The 27,921-nt window shown below is 38.0% G+C and overlaps 1 protein-coding gene across 1 annotated transcript; it reads right to left on the bottom strand.

Moving 5' to 3' along the window:
* Window positions 1-421: 421 nt before the first annotated feature.
* On the bottom strand, window positions 422-22,002 carry GCLM (glutamate-cysteine ligase modifier subunit). The gene is made up of 7 exons (XM_025872228.2): window positions 21,491-22,002; window positions 16,684-16,749; window positions 15,336-15,420; window positions 11,602-11,661; window positions 10,007-10,209; window positions 8,739-8,853; window positions 422-5,063 (listed from the first exon to the last, which is right to left on the bottom strand). The coding sequence occupies exons 1-7, from the start codon at window positions 21,614-21,616 to the stop codon at window positions 4,894-4,896; spliced, it is 825 nt and encodes a 274-aa protein (XP_025728013.1). The 5' UTR covers window positions 21,617-22,002; the 3' UTR covers window positions 422-4,893.
* Window positions 22,003-27,921: the final 5,919 nt, after the last annotated feature.

The following is a 27,921-nucleotide window of genomic DNA, read 5'->3' as shown; positions in this document are numbered from 1 at the left end:
CATACACATCAAAATAAGTCGAAATTTTCAACTAAAAAAAAAAGACTAGAGAAAGACACTACTTCTAGGGAAGGAAATCCAGAGTTTCATCAGGAAGAGTATATATACTGGAAATCATTGCTCAGGGAAAGTATGTGGAAACTTAAAATTCTATAACGTCAAATGATCACTTAAGATTGAGAACAAAATGAAGACATTTGCAGACAAACAGGACCTACAAAGTTTACTGTGCCCAAAGACAAAGACCTTCAGTGAAAGAATCACTAATGACATACTTAAGAAAAAAGCGAACTTAAATGGAGTAGGATGCAGGAATCAACAGTGAGGAAAGAAACAAGGAAAACACAGCTGAGTCAAAGTAAGTAATGCATATCGTAAAACATGAACCTTTCAAAATAATGGACCAACAGACACATAAATATCTTGTATGACACTTTATACATTTATTCATTGCTGAGAGATACATATTAAAGTTTTGTTTGGCTTTTCTGGTAGTGAAACTATAACAGCCGTATTCTATTTGGGGGATTTGGGCAAGTTTTAGCCTTTTTTCTTTTTTTAATAAAATTCTGTTTCCAACCTTACTCTTTTTTTTTTTTAATTTTATTTATATTGACAGAGAGAGACACAGCAAGGGAGGCAACACAAGCAGGGGGAGTGGGAGAGGGAGAAGCAGGTTTACCGCGGAGCAGGGAGCCCGATGGCCGGGCTCGATTTCAAGACACTGGGATCATGACCTGAGCCAAAGGCAGATGCCTAACGACTGAGCCACCCAGGCACCCCTCCAACCTTACTTACTCTTGTCTCAACAGAAGCCATTCCTTTCTATCTGTAAGGGCAAGCTCTTTAAGAACGTGTTTTCACTGAATTCCTAAAGTTTACATATAAATTGTTCATCATTCAATAAAAACCTATTTACAAACAAGGCCAACAAAGGCCTCTGCCAGAATGCCCACCACCCACTGTCTCATCCTACTCTAAGGCTAATTTCTTCAGGGAAGTCTCCTAGCAGTAGATAGTCCCTAGCCCCACTTCCTTCTATCTGGCCCCAATCCCTTTTCCCCACTTTGATCATTACAACATGGACTCTACTGCTCTTGCTCATGTACAGATCTCTCCCCCCCCCCCCCCGGCCAACCTATACTATATGCTCCTTGAAGACAGAGGTGGTTTATTTCTGTGTCTGTCTGCCAATACCTTACAGAGTGGCTGGCATATAGTAGGCATTTGATAAATCTTTGAATGAACACATGAATAGCTTTATGGCTTGGATATTTAAAAATTATTCAGAATTTATCTTCAAATCATACTCAGTTTGAGTTCAAAAAGTTCAAAATCAATACTCTAGGATGCTTTCAACTACCCAAACAACTCAATTAAACAATATACAACACACTTTATTTTAATTAATTCTTAATACTCATAATATAGGTGAAATTAAAGACTATTATAAATATTAATGCTTTATATTTTGCCTGTATTTTGTAATACACCACTATGGACACATCTAATGAAAACATTTTCCCGTCCTAAGTGTATTTCTAATTCTGAAAACTATAAATATAAAATATTAATGAAAGTTATGTTACATAGTTTTCAAAAATAAAACTGACATATCCCATCAACAACTTTATGAGGAAATGACAGGTACAAGTTCTGGTACATTAGGAAGTTAACTTTAAAAAATATGTTCAGAATCATAAGTTGGTATATTTGACTACGAAAACAAACGGTTTAAATTCTCATTAAAACAACTTTAAATTTCTCTAAATGTACAACTGGCAGAGAGATGAACTGTCAATCATTTCATTCCCCAATATGGAAAATGCTGGGTGGAAAAGCTGGAAAGAAAATCTGTTCAAAAATGAGATGTAATTAAATGAATCTTAGACCTTTTATCACTGAAAACTGAGATCCTATTTCAGTTACTACTTGGCTCTGGTAGGGAAAAGTCTGACCATTCATTCAAAATAGAGTAGCTTTATTTTCCATTCCACACATAGCTGTTTAAGTGATTTTCTTTGAGAACAGAAAAATTATTAGCTATTTGTGATTCAATCTAGCACTGGCTATCCCTAAATGGATACTCTACTAGCGTACTGGCACAATGTGGTCTGCATAATTCACATCATATGAACATATTTTATAAAACACCTTGGTCCTTCTGGTGACTACAGTTTCTTGGATGAGAATATAAGATAGACTCATCACAGAACAAATTCTAAGTTACAGTACATTGTGTTAATGTAAGGCTCCAGTGTATTCTGTAAATGTAATAAACTGTAGCTTTTCATGTTTACTGAAAAAAAAAAACCCAATTATACAAATTCTTTCTACTTTGAGTCATTGGATACACCTCTCCCCAGAAAACATATCTGTTATATACGCTATTGATAACTTAGCTTTCAGCTTTAAGCAATTATTTGGTAGTATTACTGTTATTTTATGGCTTTTTAAACATTAAGTCCTTAAATATTTGAAAAGCATTCACTATATTCTGATAGTTTACAAAAAAAAAAAAAAAGATGTGAACACCAGTTTGGAAAATGTCAAGTCTTAAAACATCATTTTTTTTAAATGGTTATTCAATAACAGAAATTAAAGGTACAGAAGTTAAACAAACTCTTTTTAAAATTCCATACATACACAATCCCCTTCACAAAATGAATCTATAAACTTGCTTCTTTGTCAAGAGAGGGGGAGAAAGTACACAAAAAAAGTTCCTCTGAAGTTTGTATCAATTAGTAACATAAGTTTTTTTTTCCATTTTCAAAATAACCCTTCAAACAATCCATTTTTATAAGTCTAGGGCTTTAAAAAGCAACAAATTGATATAAAGTTCCCTCTTAAAATATCTTGACCAATTCACTGTTTAGGCTTAAATTAAAATGAACATTTGTTTAAAGACGTTGTATGAAAAAATGCTACAGATTTCCAAATAAAAGTTAACTATATACATTCCATAACATTATATACAATTAATGTAAAGGCTATATAAGGCCTTAGGAAGCTCTAAGTCTAAATGAATTTTAACAAGTAAATCAGCTGATTTCATGTTACAATTCTAGGATCAAATTATCCAACCAGTAAACTACAAAACATTATTTAGGATAGGAAGAGTCTGCTGTATTTCCTTTTTTTTTTTTTTTTTTTTAAAAAAAGATCTATTTATTTGAGAGAGAGCGCGCGTGCACAGGGTTGGGGCAGAGGGAGGGGGAGAATTCCAAGCAGACTCTGGCGCTGAGAGTCAGAGCCCTATGTGGGGCTTGATCGCATGACCCTGAGATCATGACCTGAGCCAAACCAAGAGTCAGACACTTAACCAACTGCACCACCCAGGCGCCCCTAGTGTATTTACTTTGAATATGGAACCACTTTTCTCTAAGTTGAAAAAACTTGGGCAAAATTAGTTTTATATATTAGTTTATTTTTTTCAAAGATTTTATTTATTTATTCGAGAGCGCGAGAGAGTGAGAGAGAGCATGAGCAGGGGTAGGTGCAGAGGGAGAAGCAGACTCCCTGCTGAGTAGGGAGCCCAATGTAGGGCTCAATCCCAGGACCCCGGGATCATGACCTGAGCTGAAAGCAGACACTTAACCGACTGAGCCACCCAGGTGCCCTATATTAGTTTTTTTAAATAAACCATGTATTAAGACACATGGTTTAAAGGTACTGATTGACATACAAGAGATTTTTGAAGTTTGAAGAACTTTTCAAACTATTTGGGTTACAGATACAAATTTATAGACCTAAGGAGACCTGTAATCTATATCAAAGGCCACAGCTTATTTGTTTGCTATTTTCTGGTTCTTAAACTAATGGGAATTATAATAAATAATCTACGACCTCTTCTAGCTCTAAATTTTTGATTATACCATTTTGTTTTTAAATGGTTAGGACCGTATCTCAAAAAAAAGTTGTCTATTAAATAGACAATGTTGGCCTTGAATTAAAGATTTTTTTCACTCCTTTTCTGGCTGTTAGTCCCTTCAAGTCAGTTATTAGTGGGGAACAAATATTACACATTTTACTCAACTGATTCTGACTCCCTGTGTCCCCTTTCTCCCCAGAGCCCACAGTGCCCAGCACATGGTAAACACTCAATACTTACTGAATATTCTTGAATGAATAGCAAAATATTAAGGATGGATCAAGAATTAAAAAGAATCTGGAGATGATAATAGTTGCTTTTATAAAACCCCCAAATAATAATTTCAAAGCTTCTAATCTCCTTTTTCAGATTTACTTTGGTTTGTCTTGGAAATAATAGCAAGGAAAATATGGCACAAGAATACAAGATTAAATCATTATAGGTAAACTACAAGCAAGGACAATTAAGTTTAAGTTTTCATTCATGTACTGAAGATATGAATTTTACTTACACTACTAGTAGATCCCAGCTACTCTAGTTACTCTGGGATATAATCATCTTATCAATTACAGAAAAAATATCTTCCAGTATTTGTTTTAACAATTGTAATTAAATTGCTTATACTATAGAATAAGAAGCCATTAATTAATTTTTGGAAATAAAAAATATGTATATACATTACCCTGATACCTAGGCCCAAAATATATCTAACAACAATTTTTCTTGATTTCTATTAGTCATAAAAATAAAGGAAAAATATATTGTAAGTATTTTTCTTCATAGACAATTTCAATTAGAAAACAATAGTTTAATGAAAACAATACAGTGGAGTTCATGTGAGTGAACTGATATGGAGGCAAGAGAAGTATTCAAATCTTGACGGATAACATATCGTCAAATATAACTGAAGAATATCTGCCTCCATGACACCATTTACAGGCAGTAACTAATTTTTATACATCTCAATTTTATCTTATATTCAAGGAAAATACAAGTCAGTAGGTTATGATCCTAAGTCGTAGTTAAGAACCCCTTCTTTTAGCTTGTAAAATGTAGCCTTTTGATTTGATAATTCCTCTACTTTTAACAATGACCGAATACCGCAGTAGCCACAGGGGCACCCACTCATGTGCTTGAATGTCAGGGATGCTTTCCTGAAGAGCTTCTTGGAAACTGGCTTCAGAAAGCAGTTCTTAAAACAAACAAACAAATAAAAACCCAAAGTGTTAAGTTTGAAAATAACAGCACTTTACTATGTAGGTAAGCATTTAAATACAACAAAAGAAACAATTCAAAATTGAATATAAAATATGCTTTTCCTTCATGTGTGCTATGAATCTGAACCAGAATATCAAAAAGATCCAGGCAGTTCTTTAGAAAGCCCCTACACCTCTACCCCAGCCTATTTAATTCATAACCTCTGGTGAGTGGAGCCTGCATTTTTTTTTTTTTTTTGAAGACTTCCAGGCAATTCTAACGTAGAGCCAGTGAAAATACAGGAAAGTATATACACAGAAGAAAAAGGAAAGGTATCCATAATCCTATCAACCAGAGATAGATTACTTCCATTGCCATGTATATCCTTCCAACTTTTTTTCTGTACCTTTCCATATCTCAAAAACTAAAAATCATGCTGTAGTTACAACCTAATTTACTTATCTTTTCAACTTCTATTATGAATCTTCCCATGTAATTAAATATTCTGTGGAAGCATAATTTTTAATAATTACCCAGATACTACATTATATAGATATCATAATTTATACATTTCCTCATTGTTGACCAAAAAATTTAGTTTTTTCCTAGTATTTTGCTAATAAAAATAATGTCATGCTGAACATCTTTAAAATGCATGCCTGGCTATGGAATGACAAAGTCAAAGTACAAGTACATTTTGAAGGCTTGATAGACAGTATATTGCCAATTGCTTTCCAGAAAGGCTATATTTTACACTTCCACGAGCAGTTGATAATGTTAGAGTGCCAATCTTACCATATCCTCACGAGCACCAGCAATCATTTAAAAACTCTGGCAACGGTTATCTTTTTATTTGCATCTCTTTGATGAAATAATTATTTTCTAATCCCACACTGATATCCAAGCCCTTGACTCCCGCTCGGATGTACTACCCGCCCCCCAACTGCCTCTTCTCCAGCCACACTGGCCTCAAACCTGTATCCTGAAATCCTCAAGCACACTCACACTTTGGGGCCTTTGAATCAGCTGCTCTCTCCTCCTTGAACACTCTTCTTCCAGGTTCTCGCAGGGCTCTCACCCTTCCTGCAGGTCTCTGATTAATGTCCCCTTAGCAGAGAGGCCTCCCTGACTCACCCTATATAAAACAACCCCTAACCTGGGCACTCTTTTCTTCCTCAGCCAATTTTTCTCCATAGCACATACCATTATTTCTCACATTTAACATTTACCTTATTGTCCATCTCCTCCCACCAGAATATAAATTCCATGAGGGTTGGAATTTATCTGACTTGGTCTTTCTATTCCTAGTACTTTGAATAATGAATGACACAATTTAGGTATGCAAATGTCTGTTGAATCAATCAAGCAATATGGAAAGATTCTACCAGGGTCAGAACCAACCACACAGATAGAGACTAAGTGACCATCCATACAGTATGATTTGGGAGCGCTAAAGGACCCAATTGACCCAAAAGAACTGCTGTGATATTTGAATAACATCAATAGTAAACTCTCAGTAAATGTTAGCTATTATCACGTGCCAGGTACTTTTCTGAGTACTTTACATGTGTTAGCTCCTTTAATCTACATGTTAACCCTACAAGACAGATAATATTCTCCCCTTTTCCAGGGGGCAACTGAGGCAGAGAGTTTAGATAACCTGCTCAAGGTCATGCAGCCAGTAAATGGCAACTTTGATAAATGGAAGGCAAATATCTCTTTGGGAAAGTAACATGAACATGGATTTGTATATCAGTCTATCTGACAGAGAACAGGACCTGGAGGGAATGAGGCATAAGGCAGATCAGATTTAATGGGAATGAGGGGAGGGTAAAACAAATAAAAAGGGAAAGGTTCTGAGTCAGGATCACCTACTTCACAATTTCACCCTGACTGTAGTTAAACTGTTACCACAACTTCTAGGACAAAGAGTAATGGAAAATAAGCACTTTCTGAAGAATAGAGTAATTTTAGAACAGGGGAAGGGTTTTAGAGGGGACTTATAAACAAAACTCTACTTTAGATGACAAGTAGAGTTAAATGTTTTATAACTTGATTGCTTAAAAAATAAAATGTGACACATAATCAGAGAGCTATGCTATTCATCAACTTAATTACATACTTTTAAAAATTAACTATGTGAACTCTTTAGAATGAGTAAACACAATAAATCTTTTAAGGAAAGAATTGCTTCATTACAGATCAAAGTGTCTGAAGATTCATTAATGGTATATGCAGGATCAGCCTATAAATTCTAATCAAAGGGTTTAGGATTAAAATTAGAAAGACATCCAAATGTAAGTTTTGTCAGTAAAGCAAAATCATACCAAAAAAGGATTAAATTTCTCTTCTCATATGTATATACAATTTATTTTTCAATAAGAACAATGCATTAGCACATACCCACATGCCTTCCATCTACCATGGAAATAAAATACCAGACACCTTAGTCTTTTCCTATTTCCTTTGAAAAAGGAGGTTTTTTTTCAAGTGGAGCTAGAACGGGATGCAGGCTCATCCGTCAGCTGTTGATAATAATTATTGTTGGAAGAGCCCCCCCCCCAAGTAAACAGATAAATGACAGAATATCTGCCAACATAAAGTTGGAATTTAAACGGTTTGTTTCAGAATAAATCAGCATAGAAATTCTTTGTTAGAGTTTCACTAAGACGACTTTTTTTTAGTGAATTTAATTACTTATGAAAGTAATTACTGAAGGGAGAGGCAAAAGTCTTTTTCTCCTATTCTGGTATCATTTAAATAGAAACTGGTAAGAAAGTAAGGTTTCAGACTGAAATACTACAATGCTAACATCTCAAATTAAAAAGATAGTACAGAATAGGGGAAAAGGCTCCCAATTCAGCCAGGACCAAGTCCAAGTTTAAACTTTGCCCCCTGCCAAATGGGTGACCTTGGCTAGTTTCTTAAATTCTGAGGCTCTATTTCAACAATAAAATGCCTAGTTGCAGTTGTTGTGAGGATTACAGATCATCCCTCTAAGGCATTTAGCATGATGCCTAACATTTGAGGAGCAATAACTATCAAAACTCCTCTTCCTACAAAACAGTGAAAAAATGAGAATGGGGCAGACTGCTAAATAAATAAGTATAAAGTATAAAACATTCTCTTCCTAGCTTTTCTACTTATCCTATAAAATGTTGATAAAACATTATACTATAGAAGGCGGACAAGCCATTCTCATTAATCAAATAATGTTTCTGATTGACACCAAACATATAAGTCTTGATAGAAATGATTAATAAGATACCTAATCAATTACCTATCCTAAGATGCTTAAATTTCAAATTAAATTTTATCTGCCTCTTTCCAGATATTTACCCTCTTTAAGTGGCTGTTTGGTACAATTTTTGCTGTACTACACAAGATTTTATATGATACTATTTAGAATATCTTAAAAGATCTTTTTTGTGTAGCTTAATATTTATAAACTTCAACAGACTAGATGTTCAGGATATAATCCCTTCAATTTTTTGCTCACTGACAGACAAAATAAAGCTTTCTGAAACTAAATGCATATATATTTTGGACTATTAAGAAAAGTTCTAGGTAGCATTTATCATTGTACAAAATTAAAAATTAAATTTTAACAAGTAGCTTCTTGTAAGACAAAAGCTCATGATCAATCAACAAATGAAAATCTCAGTCTTACCTTTTGGATCATTATGAGTCAATAGCTGTATGTCAAATTGTTTAGCAAATGCAGTCAAGTCGGGTGGCATCACACAGCAGGAGGCAAGATTAACTTGGTTACTATTTGGTTTTACCTAGAAGTGAAAAAAATCATGACACTGCACTAAATTAAGTACTACAAAAAGTGGAAAGCAATAAAAGAACACAATTTTAGAAAATACAAAAGACTGCATTTTATAGTGCTTAAAATTTATAAAACATTTTTATATGAATATATTTATTAATGTATGCTTTTTTAACTCATGTTAGTGATAACAGCGAAAGAAAGCTCTAGGATGGGGGCAAAAGCCAATATACTGCTATACCCTTAGAAACTCTCCTGCAATCTAATACACTTGCCTCAGAAACAAGCATGGTTCTAAGTGTGATGATTCCAGCTCAAGAGGGAATAGGTCTTAAAGGTAAAGGAGCAAATAGAAACAGTAAGAACATTTAATGTTAAAGTATAAAATATGGTTATAAATCAGACACATTTTGAAAAAGAATTAGATAATTTCTAATAGTTGCTCTGGTTAATTTACAGATACATTCCACATCACCCAAGTCTCTCCAGCAGAATCTTAGCCACATTCTGGCTACCACCAAGTCAAAGGGAGGAGGAACAATACTTTCTCTAAGGTCTTACTGCCCATAAGAAACTGAAAACTCTGCAAAGGAGAAGGATGGGGATGAAGTAAAAGGAATAAAGAAAAATACAGAGGGTAAAGGTAAAAAATACTGGTAAGCAACTTCCCTAATAATATTGTACATTATTAGAGGCCAGAGAGTGGTGATTAATTTATGACACCTATTCCTTATCAAATTCTATGAACCAAAAGTATTTTATATCTTTAAATAAGAGCAAAATATTTGTTACAGATGATATTCCCTTACCTAAGAAATCAGTACCAAGACCTAAGCATATCTAAAGCAAAATGTTAATATTTTTATCACAAAAGTAAAACCGAAGGAAATGGCCTGAATTCATGTTGGCTATAAATGCTTCAGCACACATTTTCTAGGGTTTTTGTCATTCCTTTTAAATGAGATTAGTATTAAGGTCAATTAGGTATATATTTGAGATGAAAAAGGCCAGTGCTTTCGATAAATCTTGCCTCAAAACTCCCGCATTTGGAATAGCGCCCCCACTCTAAGTGCCCACTGTTGTGCATGATGCTGAGCAATGTGAAGCAAAGACTGTAAACGACAGGGTCCTCCCAGAGTGCTTGTGATCTAGCTGTGCTTTACCTGTGCCCACTGATACAGCTGTTCCAACTGAGTTTTGTCTAGGTCAGAGGTACCTATCGCAACAATCTTTTTGCTCTGAACCAAGTTTTCTAATTCCTCCCAGTAAGGCTGCAAATGCTCCAAGGAGAGATTAACTCCATCTTCAATAGGAGGTGAAGCAATGATGACAGAATCCAGCTGTGCAACTCCAAGGACGGAACAGGCTGATGTGAAGGAAAACACAATAGGGTAAGTATTTGCTACATAATGAAAACAAGTAATGTCTTTCAAGTATCCCACTAAATTCTGTCCATACCAGTTCACTAGTTTTCTAATATAGCAGATTATTTAATTCAGTTTCATAATTTACCTATCATTTAGAAAATTGCCATCTCTTAAAAAAGTGTAAGTCCCTGTTCATCTACTTGGTCTGTGTGGCAGACAGGTCAGTTTCTTTGACCTGCCTCCTTCCTAGGGACTCACAGCTCTGACAGTCCTTCTGGGGAACAGGCCTCCTTGTTTCCTAGGCCCCAGGAATTTTTTGGTAGCTTCTTTATCTTCATAAAATTTTCTTCTCCAGTTCTACTAGTATCTTGTATGGATGATCACAAGAATTCTGACCTCATATTCTGTAATTGGTAGTCATGGCAAAGAACAGTCTTTTTTTTTTTTTTAAGATTTTATTTTATTTATTTGACAGAGAGAGGGAACACAAGCAGTGGGAGTGGGAGAGGGAGAAGCAGGCCTCCCGCAGAGCAGGGAGCCGGATGCGGGACTCGATCCCAGGACTCTGGGATCATGACCTGAGCCGAAAGCAGACACTTAACAACTGAGCCACCCAGGCGCCCAAAGAACAGTCTTGAGACTCTGAAAAACTAAATTTATGGTCCTAATCTACAGAGGTAGATAATTTAATTTCTGTAAAAATAATTTAAAGGGTTCATTTTAAATGATTATTGTCCATTCCACAGTAATATTAAAGAGCTAATTACTTAAATGTTCAACACCTATAATACTGGAAGAATGTTTTAAAAGAAAAAATGTTGAGGGCACCTGGGTGGCTCAGATGGTTAAGCGTCTGCCTTCGGCTCAGGTCATGATCCCAGGATTCTGGGATCGAGTCCCACATCAGGCTCCCTACTCCTTGGGAGCCTGCTTCTCCCTCTGCCTCTCTCTCTCTCTCTCTCTCATGAATAAATAAATAAATAAATAAAAAATAAAATGCTAAAAGAAAAAATGTTGAATAACTGTAATATCACAATAATCTGACCAAGTGCCGAACAAAGATGAGAATGCTTATTTTGTTGCTGTGGAGGTAGTGGTCATGGTGTTTCATCTACAGTACTACAAGGGCTAAGAATATGGTTAAGGAGAATTTCATCTCCAAACGTATAGTTAACAATTATGTTACAGCTTTTACGTTTCTCATATATATCAAAATATGAACCTATGTAAGTCGACATGATCTGACACAAGCCTTAAGAAATCAGGCTAGAACTTTAGAAAGTAAAATTGGAATGAGCTCATCTTTTTCACCTGGTCCTGAACACAAGATATAACTACTACACCTACACTAATTTAAAATTATGAAGGTAAAAAGTTAAATCTTTGCTTACCCATGTCAACTGCATTTCTAGTTGAGGATGAAGAGTTTGATCCTACAATGAAGAGTTTTGCTGGGTAACAAAAGAAAACAAAACTGATTACTAAATTTGGGTAACATTCTACTAGACAGTATGAACACTGCCAACAATACTAAGTTGACAGAGAATCCTGAATGAATTATTTTTCCTTTCCTAGTCACATAATTTTATAGTTTTCATTTTAAGACATGAAAATACCTTTCCATTGTAATTTTTAAATTACATGCCAATTGCCAAAAAATATCCATTTGTAAAAAAAAAACAAATATTAATTTTCCATTTGCTAGAAGGCAGGTCACATAAATATACAAATTACTCAAAATGTACATTTTTATGAATTAAATATTAATGGAACATATTATATACATTCTCCAATAAACTAAAATCAATAAAAGGCTAAAACTGCTTGTAATGTGAAGAAAAAGGAAAAGAAAAACCCCACGATCCCACCTTCCTAATATAACCATTTTAATTTTTAGACATTAGCTTCTAGCTTTTGGTCATATGAGGCAGGGTATAACATTTATTCTACTTCTATTTAGTTTACCTTTATGTAATATTTTTTTACATCTTTAGTTTTCTTAACTTTTTTTTATCATAATAGTAATACACATTCTTTCTAGAAATGAGAAAAACCGAGGGGTGGGTGGTTGGGGGATGAGGTAACTGGGTGATGGGCATGAAGGGCACATGATGTAACGAGCACTGGGTCTTATATAAGACTGATGAATCACTGAACTCTACCTCTGAAACTAATAATACATTGTATGTTAATTAACTGAATTTAAATTTTAACAAATGGAAAAAAAAGAGAAGTGAGGAAAACCCAAGAGTTTCTAGAAAGACTAAAAAAATTGCCAATAGTCTCATCACTGAAAGCAGTTTAGATTTTTGTATACTCTATTTTTAATGAATAATTTTACATACTCATTTTTATTTTTTTTATTTTTAAGATTGTTATTTATTTGAGAGAGAGAGACACAGCGAGAGAGAGAACACAAGCAGGGGGCAGTGGGAGAGGGAGAAGCAGGCTTCCTGTGGAGCAGGGAGCCCGATTCAGGGCTCAATCCCAGGACCCTGGGACCATGACCTGAGCCGAAGGCAGACGCTTAACCACTGAGCCACCCAGGCACCCCTACATACTCATTTTTAGTGGTTAAACATTATCCTGTAATTTTGATAGGGTATAACTCAAATGATTTCCTACTTTTTGAACATTTACATTAGTTCCAGTTTTTTTGTTATCACATACAATGCTAAAATAAACATCTTGGTAACTTCAACTTTCTGCTGAAGCATTTTCCAAGGACAAATTGTCAGGAATGTGTATGAGTCAAAGGGTATGATCTTTTTTGTGAATCTTTTTTTTTTTTAAGATTTTATTTATTTATTTGAGAAAGAGAGAGCATGAGCAAGAGGAGGGGCAGAGGGAGAAGGAGAGGCAGACTCCCCACTGAGCATGGCCTGATGTGGGCTCCATCCCAGGGCCCTGAGATCAGGACCTGAGCCGAAATCAGAAATTTAACTGACTGAGTCACCCAGATGCCCTGAATCTTGTTCTATTTTATTTACTTCCTACTTTTATATAAAAGACTTGTACCAGTTACCAGCCAACTAAAAGTTAAGAACTGCTCTAACAATATACAACACTATCAAAAATGTATATAGTTTTTGCTAATTTAGTATGTACAATATATATCTGTCCAGGACTGCATTAATTGGCATTTCTTTGGTTACCAGGAAAGCTGAGTAGTTTTCTATTAAAACTGAGGCTTTAACTTGATTCAAACTCAAATTTATTTATATAGATTTACTTTATGTAAATTCACTGTTCAAAATCTAAATTTACTCAATAGACAAATAGGTAGAGTAGTAGTAGAGAAAATCAGAAAAGGGAGTGCAAAGAAAAGAGGGCTAATGAACTATGTACATGTCAATTGCCTGGTATTCAACAAACATAACAAATTTACCTTGTACATTTATTTGTCCTTTCCTTTCTACTACTAGATAATCTTCCTAAAGCATTGCTTTCCTTACTCCACTTCTCTATTTAAAACTCATCACCACTCCCCTACCAACCAGGTGAGAGTGAATCTTCACCACTTTAATCCATCCATAGTTCCCATAATTATACTCCATGAAAACCCTCCTTTACCACTATCCCTCTGGCCATGAATTTGTGCCATTTGAAATGGTCCTTCTCCAAAATGAGAGGCATTCTTAGATAGGTAGAGAAAGGAAAGCTCTTCATATGGGGAGAATTTTGATACCTATCAAAAATCTCGAGCCCCCTAGGAACTGAGGTCAACCTGTAAGAGCTCCAAGATGGATCTAAACCATGAGGAATTGCAATCAACCACAGAGAGGAGGTTGCTTTTAATTCCTTTCCAACACAAATAACAATGTGAAATTAATAGAAAGAAATGGGTTTTGGAGTCAGGCATACGTGGATGGATTCCTGGTTCAACCACTTACTGGTTATAAGACAACTTTCAAGTTATTTAATGTCATTTGTGCAATGGGGATAATCGACCTACCTTGTAGAATTGTTTTGAGAATCATGTGAAGAAATATAACCAAAATGTGCTAAGTACACTGCCTGGGACAAAACAAGACTCGATAAATGGTAGTTGAGTTAAAAAAAACAATGCCATATGTATCTCATCTTACATGTCCATCCTAATAAAATATAACAACCAAGACAAAACTACAAATAGTAACAAATCACAGCTACTTAGCACATAACTTTTTGCCAACTGCTGTGCCAAGTGCATTTTCTGTGTTATTTCATCTAATTTACAAAGAAGCCTGTGAAACAGATGCATCCCTATTTTACAGATGAGAAAATGAGGCTCAAAGAGGTCAAATAACTTGTTAGCCCAAGATTATACCAGTCACTAATCTGCATAGTGAGGAATTTTGATCTAGTTAAGTTCAAGCTTTTAATGACTATGCTATGCTGACAGCAAGATGAGGGCAAGAACAGCCCATCTCTTCATTTCTTCATTCCTTGAGGTTGGCATGGTCTCTGGTGAATAGTGACTTGATACATTTGTTGAATGGGTATATCACGGATTTTATTTCTCTTCGTGCAACTTGTTGCCCAGACTTTGGTCTACACTTCCAGGTGACTTCAGCCATTGCTCAGCAGTGTTCCACCAGGAAGGGAGGACCTATGCTTGCTTTGGATAGACACTGCTCTTAAGCCTTCCCTTTATTCTTTCCATTTCCTCCATCTTAATATTCCTGAAGTCCGACATATAAATTAATGAGACCATCATGAAGAAAAGGAAGGTGAAGTCCTCTTCTGACTCCACTTAAGTAGCCAAAACTGACCTCCTATAACCTCCTCTTGGGAGTTTATATTATGTTTAAGAAGAATCTTTAGGGACGCCTGGGTGGCTCAGTTGGTTAAAGTGTCTGCCTTCCCAGGGTCCTGGGATGGAGCCCCACGTCAGGCTCCCTGCTCAGCGGGGAGCCTGCTTCTCCTTCTCCTCCCCACTTGTGCTCTCTCTCTCTCTTGCTCACTATCTCAAATAAATAAATAAAATCTTTAAAAAAAAAAAAAAAGAATCTTTCTATTTCTCACACTTAGTGACTGAGTCACTCATTACCAGAAGCAAAGAAAGGCTTATTCCCCCTGCCTGACAAAACCTCACTATCATTTCCACTGTATAACAAAATAAATTGTAAAGGCTGGACTTTACCAGAAACTTTCATTTCTTCTCTTTCATCAGGATTTATCTTTTCTACTGCATGAGATACGGTACATTCCAAGACATCTGGAAATTCCTAGAACAAACAATGTTTACAGTAAATATAAAACTAATGTTTTTAATTAGCTATATGTTTTCTATTGTCCATAATGCCCTTTAGAAACAGAGAACCCATAAGATAACAGGGTTCTTTACCTGATGTCTGGATGGGCTTCATAAGGTTTGTAAAGCCCTGAAACAAAGGTAAAATGCTGTGTATCCATTTTCTGGGGAAAAGGATCTCATTTTGATCAGGTACTGAGAGGAATGCAAACAAATGGTGATGGAGGAGGCAGCATGCAAGGAGTTATAACCACTAACATAGTACATAATTTTACTTAAAAACGAAACCAATGAAAATATTTACCTATTCTGCATAAGGACATGTTAAAAGCTTCCTATATTAATCACAAACATTTTAAACCAAGACTTTTTTTCTGAGTGCAATAAAAAAGGCAATTCTAATGCATTGTAATTAATAATTTATGAGGAAAATGGTAAGATGTTAGTATATATAAATCAGAAACACATTAACTCACATTTACAAGATTAAAACAGTAAACAGTGAGGCCTTTCCCACAATTCTTGAGCATATTACAATGCCTGGCACATATCAAGGGCTTAGTGTTTGTCAGTCATGCATAAATGGAGGCAAATGGTCATTTCAGAGAAACAGAGACTGATAGAAGACATTAATCAACATCTGCCTAGCAGCTATGGAGTTTAAACTTGCAGAATGCCCACAGCAACAACTGTTTCCAGCGCATGTCCTTGTCCATAGTTTTAAAGTAGTCGATGTAATTTGTTATGAGCCTTTGGCTGAGTTGGATTCCAAAGAGTGGTTTGCAGACAGGTGGTCTGTATATTAACATTTATGATAAGTCATTTATTAACATTTAATGAAACACCCAGTGTTTCCCTCAAAACTGACATTAAAATAATTATTTCTAGTGACTGTATTATTATGATACTCTACCGAAGCAATTTAACAACCAAAACTGTTAAATAGTCATTTCTTTATTAGACCAAATATAAACTGGAACACAGTGAAGAAAGTGTGATGGGAATTAAGCACAGAGAATCCCGGTATCTAGTCTAGTTGAAGAGTTGGTGACACATCCTGGATTTTCTGTTTTATGCTTAAGCATACTGGGTCAGACAGCCATCTAAGTAAATCAGCCACAGGGAATTTTGTGCTAATTGCCTATTTGATTTCCCTGTCAAAACTGGGGAAATTAATTTCCTGCTTACTGCACTTCCCTTTTGACCTACATGATTTCTTCATCCACATTTTACTCACCCTGACCAAATCAGGGCTGATTTGGGAGCTCCACTCATTCAAGGTCTTTTGGATACAATCTCGAAGCTGTAAAAGGAATGCATTTTGAAACTGTTAATCAAACTCTATACACTTTTCTGTACTTCTACAATAAGAATATATTAGTTTGGTAAGTTGGAAAAAGAAGATGTGAATAGGAAAAACCAAAATTTTAGTTCTACAAGGTTTTTGTTTTCTTCGACGAAGACAAGTTTAGATCTGTTTTTATCCTTTTTTATAAAATGTTTTATTTATTCATGAGAATGAGAGAGAGAGAGAGAGGCAGAGGCAGAGGGAGAAGCAGGCTCCCTATCCAGCAGAGAGCCCGATGCGGGACTCGATCCCAGGACCCTGGGCTCATGACCTGAGCCGAAGGCAGACGCTTAACCATCTGAGCCACCCAGGTGCCCCTAGATCTGTTTTTATCTTAATCTTCAAATGTTGATGTAATACAGTAATCTATTTTTAAAGTGTCTTTGTACCAGTGAAAGTTTAAGTAAGCCTTTGAGACATAAAAGCATTCACAACGAAACAAATAAAATTTTTCAAGAATAAGGTTTATAAACAGAGGAACGTGAGTTCAAGCCCAGGGAGCCTGACTAAAATTAGTATTAACCACTATGAGATAATCCTCAAAGACAAATAAATGATTGTCTAAGTGTGGCCCGAGGAACTCCATTATTCACCTGTGGTGTTCATTAAAAATTCCAGTTTCTGAGCCCCATCCTAGACCTGCTGAATCTAAGGGCGGCATAATTTGCATTTTAACAAGCATCCCAAGAAATCAACATGTAAAGTCTGAGAACTACCACAGTCCTATCTTACATAAGTCAACTTGCATAATGTCAGCCCATATGTCATTTCCTACCACTTAGGTATACCTCCAACCCGTCTTCAATGTTTTCTTATACAAACAAATAAAACTTGTTTACACTAACATTACAACATATGTTGTAAATCCATTAAACTGTTCATGCAACTTTCATCCCTTATGTCGGTGTATTTCAAACTTGTCTGATAGAGCTCCAAAGTAAGACCTACATACATTCACATATAGGGTAAGGACCTAAATAAATAGAACAAAAAATTTATAAAATGGTATGTTCACTACATGCTAGGCACTCTGATGGCTTCTATTCTATTAATTAGAAAAAAACCATGCTGTTCTATGGCTCACCAAACTGACTTATGACCACTAATGGGCAACACTAGCAATATGAAATCACTACCTTATAAACATCCAAGGACACAGTGCTTTGCATTCTGTGGGCAATCAATGAAAAAATAAATGAGTAACTGGGATCAAGTCCCTAAACTGCAAAAGCACTTTCTTAATAGCAATAACACAGACTAAACTTCGGAACTCACTGATCTATGATTGCTTATGATAAAAACTGACACAGCACTTTACTGCTTTTATCTTACTACAGGTAATTACAAGGGACAACTGGTTTATCAATTTAAGAGCTCAGAGTCAGCTACATTAAGCTTCATAAGCCACAACAAAAACTTATGTGATGTCCACAATAATCCACATGAATTCAATCTACAAGGTCTCTATCTTCATGGAAAATATATTTATAATCAAATTTAAGATATTAAATAAAAATTAGTTGATAATTATTCCAGACAGAATTACAAGTCAATATTCTTTTCAAAAATGGGAAAAGTTAGAGCAGCAGGACTAAAAGTTAACAATTCTATCAGGAGTGCTTTGGCTCAAATCATGGGAGAATATTAAGAAATTGTCCTCTGGGGGTGCCTGGGTGGCTCAGTTGTTGGGTGGCTGCCTTAGGCTCGGGTCGTGGTCCCAGGGTCCTGGGATCGGGCCCCACATCGGGCACCCTGCTCGGCGGGGAGTCTGCTTCTCCCTCTGCCGCTCCCCCTGCTTGTGTTCCCTCTCTCGCTGTGTCTCTCTCTGTCAAATAAATAAATAAAATCTTAAAAAAAAAAGAAATTTTCCTCTGGAAGGATAGCTCACTTGCATACTTAAGGCTTTCCTGATAAAAAGCCCAATTCAGGAAGGTAAGTATATTTTCAGAGTATTCACCTCCTTCTTGAAACCACTTAATTAATCTCGGATTCTATAAAACGTCAGGACAAATCACAGAACAGTCAATGTTACAATGAGAAATTCATTGACTGTATCACAAACCTAATGATTTCTAATCTTTTATATATTATCTATATTGACTGAACATTAACCTTGTATTTTGTTCTCAGTTCTCTTCATTTTTATCATATACGCATAGGATCACTGAAGTATCATCATAATGCAGTGTATCATTAGACCTGGAGCCATATAAGAGTTTTACATATACTACATGATTCATCTGGCCAAATACTCTTAAAACAAAGAACTGAGCAAAACAGTCCTATAACGGCTCATTTAAAAAACAAGATTTGATTTCATAAAGTTCTAGTGAAAAAATTTTTTAAAAAGATAATGGAATTTAAAAAAACATACACATTGGAACTAGAAGAGACCTTTTAGGAAACCGAACTCTCTACTTAATGTGTAAATTTTCTTAATAATGAGTGATTTATTCAGTTTCTTTATTCTACAAGCCTAAACCATTTCAAGTAGCATATCCCAATTTGGAGCTCTGTTTGTTACAAAGTTTTGTTTTGTTTTGTTTTACAGGGAAACAAAACATGTCTCTCCTTAACTAAACTGTCCTATTTTCCTACAATATGCTGCCCTATTTTCAAGTTTTCCTCAAATGTTTTCTAGCTTATTTTGTCCTTCTTATGTAGCAGCCCCCTCCCCCCCCGCAAAACAAACTAGAATTAGTCCTTTGAACAATGTTTTTCAAACTGTGGAGTGTGACTCATTACATTAAGAAACAGTTTTAAAAAATTAAAATAGGATAGAAAAAATGATAATACACAATATACACTAAAAGTTAATATCTCCATTAAACCTTTGAGATATATTTTTAACAGCTTTATTGAAGTATAATTTACGCACAAAATTCACTTATTTTAAGTGCACAATTCAATGCTTTCTAGAGAGCTTTTTGTAAAGAGTTTTACAGAGCTCTGCAGCCATCACCACAATCCAATTTTAGAACACCTTCATGTGCCCACTGGCCGTCACTACCCATTCTTACCCCAGCCCAAGGCAACCACTCATCCTGCTTTCTGTCCTTATGGACTATGAACTAGACTGCAAGGTAAAATTTCTTACTGGGTTTGCCAAAGTCAAAAAACTTCGAAGGCCACTACTTTAAAGTGTGTTGTAGTGAAACAAGAGAGCAAAAATTTCGCCCAATATTGTCAATACACTTGGAAAATGGTGTACTGAACCCAGCAGCTCTGGGAGGAAATTGAAAGAATAGAACTAAATACAGAAATATTTATTTGGGGGGAGAAATAGTCTAAGTGGGGTGGTTTAAACAAAAAAGGCATACAAACTGAGATGGATGGAACCTGGTCACAGAATATGGTACAGATTTTGGTTCCTATTAAAGTTACAACTAAGGGTTCTCATCTGATGGGTGCTCACAGGCCCGGAGCATACTCAGAGGGACGCCATGTGCTCCTGCATAGTGTATCATCAACGTCTCATATAAAAGAGCAAAAACTGCTTAGGAGTACAGCTGGTATCATAATATGGCATAGAACAGTTTTTCTTTTAATCAAGATTTGTTTAAAGTCTTTGATAAAAAGGGGCGCCTGGGTGGCTCAGTCGGTTAAGCGACTGCCTTGAGCTCAGGTCATGATCCCAGGGTCCTGGGATGGAGCCCTGCATCGGGCTCCCTGCTCAGCGGAAGGCCTGCTTCTCCCTCTGCCTCTGCTTGCCGCTCTGCCTACTTGTGCTCTATCAAATAGATAAATTCTTAAAAAAAAAATAAAATCTTGATAAAAAGGGAGATAAATGCCTCCATGATGAGCGTTGTCCTATATTCTCTCTTCTAATTCTCACAGTGAGCCGATGAAGACCGTTACCATTACTCAGCTTCACAGTTGTGTAAACAGACTCAGGGAAGGTAACTTTCCCAAAGTCACACAGCTCCTAAATTAAAGGTTTGTTTTTATTCACTGTTATTTTTCGGTACCAAAACCGTCTTATACCGCCTATATGCCTCCGCAATTCACTGGGCACCCTGACTCTCCACTCAGGAATGGCCAGCTGCGGACCGAGTATGTATCGCATGGATAATTCCAGATTAATCTCTGCCACCTCAAACTAGTGATTAGTCTTCAGGCAAATACACTGAGGCAGATTAATCTTCAGCAAGAAAAACGCATACCTCATTCCAAAGCCGAATTTGAGCGTGGAGTCCTGTGCCGCACAGCAACAGAGAAACTACTGTCAACAGCCTCAGAGCTAAGTGAACTATTACTACTACCTTCACCTGAATCCTGGAAAAGCGAATCTCTTATTAAACTATGTCTTCACCCGGCCGCGGTGTGGGGGGAAGGGGGGCCAGAGGCTGGGGTAGGCTGGGAAGGAGGTGCTGGTCTTCCCTGCACCCCCTGACCCCCGCAAGTGGGGTCCGGCGCGTTCGAGAGGTCGGCTGTCGGCCGGGAGCACTGACGGAGACGTCCCTCGGGATGATGCTGCACCTGCCAAGTGTTTGAAGGCGCGCGGCCCCCAGCTGCAGGTTTAGGAGGCGACGTCGCAACCCCAGCGGCCCCAGCCTCCCCGCGCCGGTGGAGCCCAGGTGCGCGCCTCACCCCGCGCCCCGAGCCCGCCCGCCCGCCTGCCTGCCCCTCCGGGCGCTGCTTCCCTTTGGGAGCCGCCCGACCCCGCGGCCTGCCCCGGGAGCCCCGCGTCTCTCACCTCCTCGCTGTGCGTGGACGGGCACTTCTTCCGCAGGCGACCCCAGTTCAGCAGGTTCCCGGTCTGCAGGTGCAGGGTGCGGGCCCGCGCCAGCAGCGCCCCGGCCGCGCGGCTGTCGGTGCCCATGGCAGCGGCCGACGGAGGGGGGCCAGGCGGCGACGGGGCCGCAGGCGAGGGAGGCCGCCCTGCAGGACGCGGTGCCCGAGGCCGCAGAGCCGAGCGCGAGGCTGGCCGCCCCACGCGGCGGGACCTCAGCCTGCGCTCGGGACCTCTGGAGGCCGGACTGGCGGAGCTGCGGCCCGGGAAGGACGCGCTGGCCGCGGCGGCTGCTGCTGCTACTGCGGCCGCCGCCGGAGAGTTGACTCCCAACTGAAGGGACCGTTTCCTGGAAGACAATGACTAAGCAGAAATCGCGGCTAAGAAAGTGCTTGGTAACCGTTACCCGTCCCGCCGCCGGGCCGGGCGGGGCGGGGCGGGGCGGCGAGGGAGCTGCGGGACGCCCGCCCGCGGGTGACTGGCCCTTGGCCTGCGGCGGGCGTGGCGCCGGGCGGCGGGCGGTCGCGCGGCGGAGAATGCGCGGGGCGCGCGGGGCGGGGCGGCGTGGGACCCGGCGCTCGGCAGGGCGCCCCCTGCCGGTCAGAGGACGGTGCGCCGGCCAGTGCCCCCTCCGCCTAGCGTCGCCGGCGGCGCTCGCAGTCTCGCCTCCCAGCCAATGGGCGGTCGCGCTGATGATTTCCTTCCACACCTCTTTCAAAAGACAGCGAAAGCCGCTACCAAGGCTTTGAAATACTAGCTGGTTTTAGTTCTCAAAAGCGGGTGTTAAGGCAAAGTGCCCTTTCGTTGCTTTTTTACCCTCTTAGTTCATTTTCCTTCTCAAGGTCTTTCTCTCCCCCCTCCCCCCCGAACTGCGCGTTTTTTTCCGTGTTCATTGATTACAGGACTTACACTATTTGCTGGACAGTGTGTGGAGTCAATGAGTAAGACTTAATCTTTGCCTTAAAACTCTAGTTCCAAAAAAAGGCCTAAGCATATGAAAGAGTATCTTAGGGCAGTTTCCAAATGAGTTCAGATTAAAGGGAACACTTCATCCGGTGAGATCAGGGAAGATTTTATCTGCCATTCCCTTAGAGATGGTTGTGATTCTTTACTCCTATTAAATTTCATATATGGTAGACTGGGTATGAATCTCAAATTGAACATTTATTGAGCTTTCCTCAAGAAACTTTTACCTTTGTTAAAAGAAATCAGATATATTAAAAGGCAAAATGCTATTATAAAGGATAAATTTCAGTTGGTAAGAATTCAGGGTGAAGTGAAAAAGAAGCTCCTTCTAGTAGGTGGTTAGAGATTGAGCCTGATTTTGAGTGAATATTTGTTGGCTGAATGAAGGTAAGAATTCTTTGAAGAGAGTATGCCAGAAGCAGGAACAAGCATGGGGTATTTTAATGTAAATATTTGATCTTTATGCTGAATTTTCTGTGGCATTATTTTTTTGACTTGTATATTCTCTAATACCACGGAAATAATTCGTGATTAAAATTTAGAGGTTGGGGCCGCCTGAGTGGCTTAGTAGTTAAGCGTCTGCCTTCCAATCAGGTCATGATCCCAGGGTCCTGGGACTGAGCCCCACATCGATGGGGCTCCTGCTCAGCGGGAAGCCTGCTTCTCCCTCTCCCACTCCCCCTGCTTGTGTTCCCTCTCTCGCTGTCTCTCTGTCAAATAAAATCTTTAATAAAAAATTAGAAGTTGTACCTCCTAAAGTATTAGACCTGCTTTCTTGCTGGGAATTTATATAGCATATTGGTCATGGACATAAAGCTGTGTGGCTTGAAAACCTGACTTTACCAGGTACTGGCTATTTTAACTTAGGTCACTTAGTCTGTTTTGCTTTCTCTAATCTGGGCCAGATGATAGTTTAAACCATACGAAATTGCTGATAATTGACCATTTTGACCTACAGAAATGGCTAGGTGCCGTGGTTCCACCTGATATAGTATCTACCACACTGAGTAGGATTGAGGAATTAGCTTACCAAAAGCCCTTAGTAGAGTACTTGGATCATGGTAAAGAGAGCTCCTATTATTAATGCCTCCGCTCTTTCCCCCTTACAATCCAGTTCTCATAACATTGGCAAATTCATGACATGAAATCACAGCACCATTGTGTTATGTTTTTAAAATTCACATTATGTAAACTGATTTAGTCTTCATAGCAATTCAGATAAATAACATTGAAAATCTCACTATCAGTAAGTGTTGGGGCCTCAATCAAAACCTAGATCGCTTATTTTCAAACTCCTTACTCTTGCATGCTACAATTTACTTTTAACACAAAAAGTGTATTTATTGAGGTGATTTTAATTCTTGAATGTGTGTGTCATGATTTATATGCTTTTTATGCCTGTACAGCTTTTTTTTTAAAACTATATATTATACTTACTGATACTCTTGTCATAGGTCCATTGTTTTGAGAAAGGGAAACATAATTTTCTAAATTTGTTTATTTGGTGACAAAAACAAAAAAGTGAAAAATCAGAGAGCTTTATTGTATACAGTTATTTTGAAGGAATCTTACCTATAGAGGAGGAGTAATATTGCTGACATTTCCATCTTTGGGAATAGTGTGATTTAGGTTTTACGTGCTTTAAAATTCTTCAGCAAATGTTTGTAAATATAAAAGTCACTAACATCCACCGCTCTTTTTTTCATTCTCTTTGACCTCTCCAGGATCTAATACTACTGTCCATGCTTCCCTTTGAGAACCACTCTCCTCAACTGGCTTATAATATGCTGCACCCTGGTTTCCTCAATATATTTGATCACAGAACAAAAAAATCATAATGAACTGTTGGAAACCCAACAGGAGCTCATGAGCTGTAAGTGTTTAAATTTAAAGCAAACAGCAAAAATGGTCTCATGGATGAATTATTACAGGAAGTGATCACATTTTTATTCATAGTCTGTTTCACTTTATACAAGAATAAACAAAATGTGGGAACTAAAATTCATTTTACCTTATTAAGGGATCACCTGGTGCATCTTATTCTTAATACGGTAAAATGGATTTAAATTATCAAATTTTGGTTTATTATTTTATACAATTGATTTTAAATTTAATAATACATTATTATATGATTCTTCATAACAGAAAATATAGTACATAGATGTTTATCTCATCCATATTAAAAACAACCTAATCCTCCATTATATGAATATCTATAATTTATTTAGATAAATTATCTCTGTATTTAATGGCCAGGTAGGTTGCTTTTAGGCTTTTGCTAGAATAAACACTATGGCCATACACATTCTTAGTACTTGTCTATTTGTACATGGGGGAACATTTTTCTCCAATAACTGCATGTAACGTGTTACTATCTTCAAGGGTGTACATATTTAATAGCTACTGCTGAACCAATTTACACGCAAATCTAAATTGTGTAAGACTACCTATTTCCTCCCACAATCACTAACACTAGATATTATCTGTCTCTTCAGTTTTTGCCAAGGTGGTGGGTAAGTGTATCTCGTTATTCTTTGATTACTGGTAAGATTTCATTGTTTTATGATATATTGTGATCATACTCTATGTGATTCTTCATGCCTTTAAAATTAATACTGTATCATAAGCATTTTTCTCAGGTTATTATACTGAATTATTTTCCAGTCTCTGTTGACACACAGACAAGAACATAGCTAATTCTTGTCAATTTTTTTTGGCCTTAAAACATGTTTAATCAAGGCGGCTAGCATGTGTCTGTTGCCAGTATGTAACCCCTGGAGATGAACAGGCTTTTAGCAAGAGGTAATTTAGACATGTTTAAAAAAATTTCCAAGCCAAGCTTTTTCTCTCTTGGTTCCTGTTTCTGTAGCAATTCCAATGGGGTGTGTTGGACAACATTCCAGGAAGGGCTAGAGGCTGTAGTTCAGTTACCCAGGTGGTGGTTTGCCTGTGGGACCCAAACTGTGGTCGGCCTCACTGCTGTAGGAACTCCATGCTACATTGTTTCATAATGTGCTCAGTGGCAGAAATCTTCCACTGGCACTCAATCCCCAAATTCCTTCTAAGGTGCCTTCCTGTGTGACAGAGCCTGGAAGCTAAACACAGTATTTCTCAGCATCCCTTGCAGGTCTCCTTCCAGGTAAAAATTAGGTTATGTCAATTCCATGTGCTAGTTTTAGATTTCAAAGGCAGAAATGTGTTGGAGAGCATCTTCCTGCATCTTCAGCTGTTGAGTTTTGCAACAGCCACACTCTGATGTCCTATCCCCAGCTTTACAGGTGTCAGGAGGCAGTTTCGGCCACTTACTGATCCCTAGATTAAAGCAAGAGTAATTCAATGGCAGTCTTCTGATGGCTCCCCTTTCTTATTATGACACAGGATGAGCTCTCCTGGAAGGACACTTAGTTCAGCAGTGTCGTTCTCAGAGTTATTCCTAGAGGCCCAGTCCAGAGCTTGTTTGTCCAACCTTCAGCTTTGTAAGCATCTAACTCCCTGTAGGAAATATCTTCTGCTTAAAATAGAGTGGTTTCTGTTCCTGCAGTTGAACCCAGGCTGATACCATTTCTGTTCTTATAATCACATTTGAACTGTATTACTACATTGAAAACGTAAAATAAAATTTTCTCATCTCTGATAAACATCATTCTGTAATTTTTAAGTGTCCTTTGTTATAAAAGTTTACACATGTGGGCAAGGTGCCAACTTTGTGTACTGAAAGAGCAGCTATAAGTACAACACACACATATTTTTTTTTAAGATTTTATTTATTTATTGGGCACCTGGGTGGCTCAGTCGGTTAAGCGACTGCCTTTGGCTCAGGTCATGATCCTGGAGTCCTGGGATCGAGTCCCGCATTGGGCTCGCTGCTCGGCAGGGAGTCTGCTTCTCCCTCTGACCCTCCCCTCTCTCATGTGCTCTCTCTCTCTCATTCTTTCTCTCAAATAAATAAATAAAATCTTAAAAAAAAAGATTTTATGTATTTATTTATTTGACCTAGAGTGAGAGAACACAAGCAGGGGGAGGGGCAGAGGCAGGAGGAGAAGCAGGCTCTCCACTGAGCAGGGAGCCCGACTCGGGGCTCGATCCCAGGACCCTGAGATCATGACCTGAGCCGAAGGCAGACGCTTAACCGACTGAGCCACCCAGGCACCGCTATGACACACATATTTTAAATATGTTTTTATATAAAAATATGATAGCAAAGTTCTAGGAAGATTAAAAATAGGGAAAAACTCATAATTCTGATGTGCATTTTGAGGATTATATTCATAGATAGATGAACGATAGATGATGGCTAGCCCGAGAAACCATCTGGTAGAATTGTTAAGAGAGCAAGAACGTTGTTATCAGGTAACTTTAGTTCAAAGCCAGGCTCCAATGCTGGGCAGCAGCAGAGGTTTGGGTAAGTTTTGAATTCTCTCTAAGCCTCAGTTTTCTCATCCAGAAAATTGGGCTAACACTAGCACTCAATTCATACAGTTGTTATGTAAATGAGAGAGGATATGTAAAAGTCTTAGCATAATGTATGGCATATCTAGATTAATAAATGGTAACTATCATAGGGACATATATATTTTTTGCATAATTTACTGAGACAACACAAGACTATTAAGACAAGGATTCTAAAATTTTCTGGCAAGGAAACTATACTTACTGGTTTCTAGTTTTAGTTGTTTCTCTATATTATTTCATATGATCTATGGTATGCTGGCTGCCTTCCTCAAAGATTCATCCAAAATCCCCAAGGAAATACTAGAGGATAAAAGAAATTACTTTCAAATGTGTTCAAAACTTACTAATACTTGCTAATTCTGTACAGGCTATATTTAAAATCTGACTAGTAGTGTTGAGCTGCCTTTGGGCTTTCATTAAATTGCCGGATGTGTTTGGGGACCCGTGGTCTTGAGGATCAAGTCCAAGCTGCCAGTGCACAGCTGGCTGTGGTTGCCTAGATTCTGTCTGAACTGTCCTTGACAACGACCTCATCCCAAGGTGAACACAGACCAAAGTCAGAATAAAACATTTACCATTACATGAAGAATGACCATGGTCAAACTGAAGGCGTTGGAGAACCCCCCCGAGGTGCTGGGAAATCTGGGGCCTGGGGAGCCGGACCAAGGGCAGGGGCAGGGGCTCCAGCAGCAGGCAGCAGAAGGAGCTCGGGCAGGTGCTGTTAGAATCTCATTTGTGAGGTAAAGGAACTGGATGGGATGATGCTGTTTCCCAAGGACTGGCCCATTTCCCCAAAAGAAGGACTTTTCTAAGTAACTGGCAACTGAGAAAGCAAAGGTTTATGATCACAAGGTTTGAAATTCAGAGGGGAAAAAAAAGGAACAGTATTATAGTATGTAGAGATACAATGAGAAATTGCTCCTTATTAGAAGATACTGGGTTGAGCTATTCATGTTCACACTTTACTGTTTTGGATT

This window comes from Callorhinus ursinus, unplaced genomic scaffold (assembly GCF_003265705.2).
Source record: "Callorhinus ursinus isolate GAN/ISIS: 27379988/994484 unplaced genomic scaffold, GSC_fseal_2.0 scaffold9, whole genome shotgun sequence".
In the NCBI taxonomy this organism is placed as follows: Eukaryota; Metazoa; Chordata; class Mammalia; order Carnivora; family Otariidae; genus Callorhinus; species Callorhinus ursinus.
The sequence above is the reverse complement of the archived record's forward strand: the minus strand, read 5'-3'. Positions and strand labels throughout refer to the sequence as shown.